General features: G+C 51.6%; 1 protein-coding gene across 1 annotated transcript; it reads right to left on the bottom strand.

The window, feature by feature from the left end:
* Positions 1–1548: 1548 nt before the first annotated feature.
* On the bottom strand, positions 1549–7853 carry CASP9 (caspase 9, apoptosis-related cysteine peptidase; the record flags this gene model as incomplete). The annotated part of the gene is made up of 9 exons (XM_009586111.1): positions 1549–1772; positions 2715–2722; positions 2947–3048; positions 3242–3421; positions 3967–4114; positions 4842–4931; positions 5683–5888; positions 7007–7120; positions 7634–7853. Coding segments are annotated over 9 exons (1161 nt in total), but the record flags the coding sequence as incomplete, so codon positions are not given.
* Positions 7854–8019: the final 166 nt, after the last annotated feature.

Raw genomic sequence — 8019 nt, 5'->3', positions numbered from 1 at the left:
CTCCACCAAGTCCCTGTCCCTCACAGCAGCCCCAGCGGGTCCTTTCGCAAAGCAGGGAGCGCAATTTGGGGGCATCCCCCGTGGCAAGAGTTGCAGCAGCCCAAAGCGGGCCCCCGCAACGCGGGGCAGCATCCTTTGTGCGGCTCACCTTTTGGAGCTGATGGGGACAAAGCATGACTAGAGGGACCTTGTGCTTGTCAAGTAACCGAGGGGCTTTTCTTTCCAACACAGATGCTTTGGGAGTGCGTGGGGGACGGCCAGGTGTGCACCCCTCCGGGACGCTGTTCCCCAAGCAGCAGGGACTGCTGTTCCCTCTAGGGGGACGAGACACCCCTGCCCCCCTCTCTCTCACCCTACTTTTAATTACTTCTTTCAAGTTCTCAGCTCCTTTTGCCATTGCTCAAGCCCCAGCACCCTTCAAAAAATAGTTAAACCCAAACCCTGGCCTGATAATCACTCTGCTGGCGGCGCTGAACTGCCTCAAAGCACCTGGAACGCTCCCAAAAAAAGGAGCGTGGAAATACCTAGCGACTGCAAAGGCAGATTGGAGATCCACAGGTTCCCTGCCCACTCGCAAGCATCCCTTGCCAGCCCAGCAGCGCAGAGGCGAAGAGGCAAAGGGGCACAGCACAATCTGCCTTTGCAGTGCCAAAACCCCTGCACGGTTTCCTGAGAGTGTAAAAAGCCCCATGTGATGAAGATGGGCCGGGCCAGGCAGCCGCATGTGCGGCTTTCCACACTGTCCTGGCTCTGTGCAGCGGGCGCGGCGGCTCACCGATGCTTCCCCTCCCCACCTATCCTAAGGCAGCTGCACCTCCTGAGGGCAGCTCCACGGTCTCCAAGGATGCTTTCCCCCCAGCATCCCACATACATCCAGGTTTTCTGACCCAAAACCATCACAGCAGCTACCCCCAGTGGCTCCTCAGAGTGAGTGCTTTAACTCAGCTCTGATATTCGAAAGAATCCTCGTCCGTTTCCTGTTGTAACTCCCATTTAGCTTCCAATCAACTCCTCGAAAGGACATGAGCTGCCTTCTCCGTATGCTGGCACAGCCACACTGGAAATGCTACCAGTAACAGCAGGAGGCTAAAAAATTACTCAAGCAAGGTTTTTCTTGCTCCTCCCATTTCAGAGAAGCTTTTGGGAAATGCTGAAATGGCATTCCAAGACGGAACAGACGAGGGAATACAATGCCAAAGATTGTTCCCTTTTTCATTGCATTTTATTGAAAATAAGAAATATCAATCGCAAAAATTATTCCATTCCACCTAAGTGCCAGACCTCGATTCCATCAATCAGTTATCCAGGCAGCAAAGAACACAAACATCGCGATCACCAAAAAATGATATTCAGAGGCCGCGCACGGCCACGTCACAGCGAGCTAGAGGTCCTCTCCTCTGTGAGCAGAGGCTCCAGGCCGGCACGTGCCCCGGCAAAGGGGCTTCCTTCACCCATCCCTGCTCCATCCCTACCATTTCCCATCAGCACAGCGCCGGTCTCCATCTTATCTCTATTTCACAGTAAGGACAGCATTCACAGATTACATTTCTCAAGACAAACATCTCGACAGACAGACAAAGGCCACCGGGGGCATTGACACCAAGTCACGGTAGGCACAGATTTCATCCAGCTGTGGGGAAGTAACTCTCACGCTTGGCGGGGACCTTGGAGCCCACAAGTCATTTGCACGCAAAGAAGAATTTTTTACGGAGAAAGTTGAAACAGCCCGGGATCTGCTTGTACCTCCCCTTGGCAGAGACAGCATTTGCCACCTGAGAACAGAAGGAGAGCGGTTGAGGAACGGGACGCTTTTCCGACTCACACGTCAGGGCGCGACCTCTCACGGGAAGCACGGTGCCGAGGACAGGGAATGGGACTGTGGGACGGGAGAGCAGACAGTTCTTCTAAAATGAGACAATGGGGACTCAAGGGAAAATGGCCTTTCAAGAAACCCCAGCCATACCAGCCACCGTTGCCTCCAGCGGGTGCTTCTCCGCGTGAGTCACACTCCCTCTTTCCTTTCAGGAGTTTCCTTAAAAGCAAATTCCCTTTCCACCCATTTTCTTCCAGACGTGCCCGTCATTTCCCCAAGGTCACTCTCCTTGCACTGAATGCCAACTGACGGAGAGAGGGTCTCACGCTACGTCCCTGAAATCAACAGCTGCCATGCCACCACATGCCGAAGAAGCACCGTGACATCAGGAAAACAACAGAAAAACAGTAGGTCCTCTCTCCCCCGCTGCCTCCACGTAAGACTTTTCTCCTACTCATAGAGAACAGTAAAAGCGTCTAGAAGTACCTATGCTTGTCCCCTACTTTGGCAATCTTCTCTAGTCAACAGGGCACGCAAAGGAAAACATTTATTAGCCACAGTGGTTCCACATTCCGGGCACATTGCACTCCTCGCTCACCAGGACACGTGAACACAAACATCTGGCATCATCTCCCCGAGGGCGAGATGTGCCTCCAGACTTACCACGGTGTCACAGGAGCTCCAGAAGACGTGTAACCCAGAGAAGAACACCCGTGGAGATCTCCAGGCACAAGAGACCCAGTGGGTCTTCCCTGAGGGTGCGATCTGCCTGGACGCATGTCAGCACGCTTACGACAGTGCCCCGTGTCCCGCCTGCTTGGACTTTTGCATATGGGACAAGCTACGCTTTGGTCTAAGGCAATTTTTTAGCAGCTTCCTTGGCAAAGGTTAAAGCCTGTACTTTCAGAACTGTTTCTCATTACAGAAATCTCAAAGAGATTTTTGGCAGATTAATGCCAGACACTTTCTTAATAATTAGACCTCTCCACATTACCTCCAATTAGCCAATCCCTAAACTGAATGCTCAATATCATCATTCCTCTTTGAAGCATAGGCCTCCATGCCCTGTCTGATCACAGCTCTGATTATTTCCTTCATCATGACTACAAAACGCAGGAAAAAAAGACATTTACCCGCTTTCAGCAGGTCTTCCGTATGGGCGTATTGCTCCAGCACGCTGTCCAGCATTTCCACGTACCACGAGCCACTTGACGCCTCCCTCCAGGAGACAAAACCTTCACAGAAAGAGTGAGAACATTACTGCTAAAGCCAGTTTTCTGTTCTCGTCTCACCAAGTTACTGCCGCTCCCCAGGTGCCATCTCCAACGGAGGCTGTTGCCCCGAACTGCTCCTGACTTCGGCCATGAAGCACCGACTTTTTTGCCAATTCCCCTGTACCCAGCAAAGGATTTGCATGGGCTATCTCACCTGGAAAAGTTGAGTAGGAGACCAAGATGTCGCTGGGTGTGGGCAAACTGGCTACGGCGTCCGGCTCATCCATGTTACCCGACGGAGTCTGAAAAGGAGTCGCGTCCGACTCTAAAGAACCTCCAGGAGCTTCGTCGCCAGGTGAATCGCAATCCACTAGAAAGCCTCGATCTCTTTGTTCTGCAAAAAGAGGCAAGAAGACAATCCCTGAAATTCATCTTACCCAAGCATTCAACAATCATACATCCTCCGTTAAGAAAAGATTAAAAAAAAAAAAAAAAGAAAAAGGCCCTCCAACGAAACAAAGCTTTTTGGCTCTTTGGCTGCGCTGGTTGAGTTGGAGCCATCGGGCGATTCACACGAACACCCTTGGTCCGTGCTTCTCCACCGACCTCGTGGCTGAAGTCCTGGAGCAGCCAGTCAGCGTGCACTGCCTGGCCGTGTGCTGCAATTACTCCCCTCCTTCTGTCCCACATCTCCCTACCATGCGGTAAAACCGTACCAGCACACGTAAATCGGTACTGCCCTCCTACAAGAGGCTCATGTCCGAGCCCTTAGACTCAACCCATGCTAGCAGTAAGAATATGTGGCCGAGAGTAAGAGAAGTCAGCCGGAGAAACAGGCAACGAACAAAAAAGGAACAAGAAGCCGAAGCCTGGCCACCTCTCTGAAGCCTGCTTACGCCCAACAGCTGATTCGCTTCGGGAGCTAAAACAAAGATTCACCTCCACCACAGGCCTGGATGAAGAAGAGTTTGGGTTTTCCTCTCAAACTCGGGCAATGGGACCCATTGAAATAGTTCACAATCTTTTCTATTGGAATGGGTTTTCCATCCGTTCCGTAAATGCCTCCAGGAAACTGAATATGGCTCGTCTGCAAGAGGAAAATCCAGGAGCTAGTAATGCGGAAGGTAAGACCAGTTTCGAGGGAGCCCATTTCTAATCAGACACTCTCTTCTGTCTCTTTGTAGCCCAAAATTACCAGAACAGATCTCACTTCCTCGTGTTTGTGCAAATGCGCGCCCACATCAGGGCGAAAAGATGCCCAGCAGTCATTTGAAACACACTAAAACCCAGCAATCCGACTCCTCTTATTATCCAACTCCTATCCCAACTCCCCCAGCAATGGAGTTCTTCATCCTCTGGGACAACGGGCACATAACATACGCCACTCCCCTAACGATCGCTCTCCTCTCCTCGTCCTTCGAGGCCTCTGACTTGTGATAAATAGGCTTTACTACTAATAGCATCTCCCCAGTCAGAGCTGGAGAGACAGGAAGGACTAAACGACCATGGTATGAGGGTTAGCACTACCTCCCTTCGCTCTCTGCCCATCATTCGGTTCTGAATTATATACCCCAACATCCGAAACGGAGAACACTTGTCCACAGGCAACGCTGGATCAGACAATGCTGGAGAAGCTCCCGTTTTCTTTAACCTAGATACGAGCGTTAACTCTTTGCAACGTACTACTGCAACGACCGAACAACACGACAGACTACTTCCCTCCCACCCTGCGCGAGACCACAGCGCAGGGAATTAACCCCTTCCTGCGTGGGCAGCCTGGCTAATGAGCAAAGGGAACGGCACGACAAACCCACCTGACAACCATGGGAAAGGATGACCACGATGCAGCAGTCCAAGGCACTGTGGTCCTGCCGCGCCAGCTTCTGCAGCTCTGAAACCATTTCCTACATAGAAAATGTCACAGTAAGAGTTTTTCAAATCATACCTCAGCCACAGATTACTGCCAGGCCCTGCTCTTATCGGTCTATCATGGCTGCACTGCTCAGAAGGATCCGGTCGATCTCTCTGTTGCGGAATAACATGCACCGCACGTACAGGCAGCAAAACCCATCAGCAGACGGTGAGTATTTCTGCAGTTCTGCCCTTATTTAACATTAGTTGCTTTAATTACAGACATTTCTCTCCTTGCTGCATTCTTTACAACACAGCAACATCAATCAAAACACACTTCCGTGGGATTTATCCACTGAAACGCACTGCTGCTGATTAGGGGCCGGTGGGTGAGCAGAGAACCTTATTTTACTTTCAGCAGCTGCTCCGGATGACCGAGCTCCCCCCGCCGCTTCGAGTAAGAGCTGAGGACTGTACAGACAGGCACATCACACCCCTGGCTGCACACGACAGAGAGGCTGTCAGAGCTGTCACAGAAATACAGCCTCATCCAATTCCCTACAAATCACAACCAGGAATCAAAGTTCAGATAGAAGGGTGAAAACATGCAAGGTCCTTTCTCCTTCTGCAATTGCAGCGTGACAATAAAATAAGAGGATGTCAGCGGTTGATTATTTCTTTGTGCAGCCCAGGCTGGGGCTTTCGGCTTGCTGCCAACACGAGGGTACATCCCGTAACGCGTTCCTGTTGCTTCCAGGAGCTCGCCTCTCGTCCCTCGTGTTAGCTGGACGCGGCCGGCCTCACCTGAGCTTTGAGATCCCGCCGAGTCAGGACGTCAAAGCGCAAGGCCTTAAAGCGCTTCTCCAGCTTCTCGCAGTCCACGTTGGAGCCGTCTCGAGTTGACAGATCCGAGTCTCTACTGAAGTTGACGTTGTTGAGGATCAGGCAGTGTCCGCACGGGTCCGCTTTCAGATCGTAAACCTGGCAGGCACACATCGCAATTAAACACCCTCTTACTCGGAGTGCTCGCCGGCTAATCCAGCGGGACGCAACACCAACGAGGAACGGGAGTCCTTAAAGTAGCTTGTTCACAGCTTTTTCACTTCTCCAGGCCTAGGGATGGATAAGAGCATCTGTTCTTCACACTCACATTGTTATCAGCAGCCGGGGAACACAAAACAACCTGCCAAATCAGGGACCGCCTTTGCAGAAAACTGGCTGCTTCTTTACCTGCAGCGTCTCCGATGGCAAGTTGAAGTTTCCGGGAGTTTTTTTGAGGCATCATCATCAAACCTCACCACGAGAGCCCGCACAAGGAGCCAAGAGAATGGGTAGATAAATCTCCCAGAGGCTCAGCTTTACCATCAATGACAACACCGCAGGAATTTTACGAGGGCTACCCTGCATCGATACAGCCACGAGCCTCGTGCATACACGGCCAAACTATTTACTCTGCATCAGATACCTGCAGGCTGTTGGAACTCCAGACACATGCTGCTGTATTCACAATACTCGCTTCCCTGTGTGTCTCCCAATGCACCAAAGCGTGCTGCACACATTCCTTATTGTTTTACTGGCTTCTGTGCCTCAATGCTATGATTACAAAGTCTAAACACCACTTTGCAGACAACCCATGAGTCAGTGCCTTAGGAAATTACCAGTTGCCTTGGCGGAAACTCTTTAAGCACAACCTTTAGCCCTATAACATGTTATTTGTGCTACAGCTATGGTAATCCTAAGGAGGAGCTGGCTAACGATTGACCTCCTCCGAGCTTATCAGCCCCGTTAGACCGGCATCAGCCTCGGAGTGATCACTCAGATAATAAGAAGCAAAACCCAGCTGTCCCAGGGCTATTTCCCGGTATTTTCCCCACCCATGAGCCTTTGCTTAATGGGGAATGCTTTTGGCCTAACCAAACACTAACCAGATCGCGGTTCCTCTTGTCAATGGTCACACCTACAACACAAAACAGAGATGCAGCATTTAGTTCTCTGTACTCCACAATGAGACGTTATACCCGTTCCTCCCGGAATTAACGTCACTCCTGCCCTGTCGCCCATGTCACATCAGCGACACGTACAAATTCCCTCTTCCCACCCCACCGCACCCTGGAAACGAGCGTTTGGCACCCCATCTCTCTGGAACAGCGACATGGCTTACCCTGGGCTGGCACGGGAGGTGTTCGAAGTTTTTCGCTCTCAGCTTGTACTGGGATGGACAAACGTTCAGGAAAGTTCACATCTGTAATGACACAGGACAGTTGGGTCTCACCTTCTCCCCTTTCTGATTTCATGCTACAAGTAACCAACCCCCAGTCCCCAGAAGGACCTGAACCAACACCCTGCTGTGAGGCCGCGATATGACATCGCATCCGTTTTCCCCTTTTCAGGATTCGACAGGCTGAAGTTTCTCCTTACAACTGCACAAGCTGGATCTGCATGCAGATTCAGCAGAGCGCAAGATGGCACAAGGACATGGCAATGTCACTTTTCACCAAGGTACCATGGAGGCTGCATGCAAAAATACGGAGAATGATGCTCCTAATGCCACAGGCACACAGCTGGAGCTTAAAAGCTTCCGCTACTGGAACGCATAATATTCTCCCAACAGCTCTGCGTAGTCACATCTACGAGCCACGCTCCAGGATAGTAAAAACCAGGACTTCACAGACTATTACCCACACCAAGAGGGATACCACCTGCCACCCCCCATGCTGCTGTTTGCCCAGAAAACAACCATGTCCTTAATACTTACTTTTTTTATGCTTTTCTCCACGTAAGTCCAGCTCAACAGGCCTCAGGTTTACCAGCTGCGGCGGCGCCAGTGGGCATTCGCACTCTTTGATCAGCATGTCTGCGAGGTCACCCTGCCCAGTGTCCCGCAGGATCGAGAGGAATATAGGAAAAGCCTGTTTCCCTCGAGTCTCCAGATCGATGACCAGCTGCCGGGCTTGCTCTCCTCGGCTGCCGGCACTCTGCAGAGGAGGAAAGCCCAGGACAGCACGTGTTTGCTCTGAGCCAAGGCGCTCTGCCCAGCAAGCCCTTCCGACTGGCGCCCAGAGAGGGGAAACGTGGGGATCTGCATCGAGCACCTCTACACAGGGCGAACAAGACTGAGACCCAGCGGATGCAGTCACAGAG

Source organism: Fulmarus glacialis, unplaced genomic scaffold (assembly GCF_000690835.1).
Source record: "Fulmarus glacialis isolate BGI_N327 unplaced genomic scaffold, ASM69083v1 scaffold29659, whole genome shotgun sequence".
NCBI lineage: Eukaryota > Metazoa > Chordata > Aves > Procellariiformes > Procellariidae > Fulmarus > Fulmarus glacialis.
The sequence above is the reverse complement of the archived record's forward strand: the minus strand, read 5'-3'. Positions and strand labels throughout refer to the sequence as shown.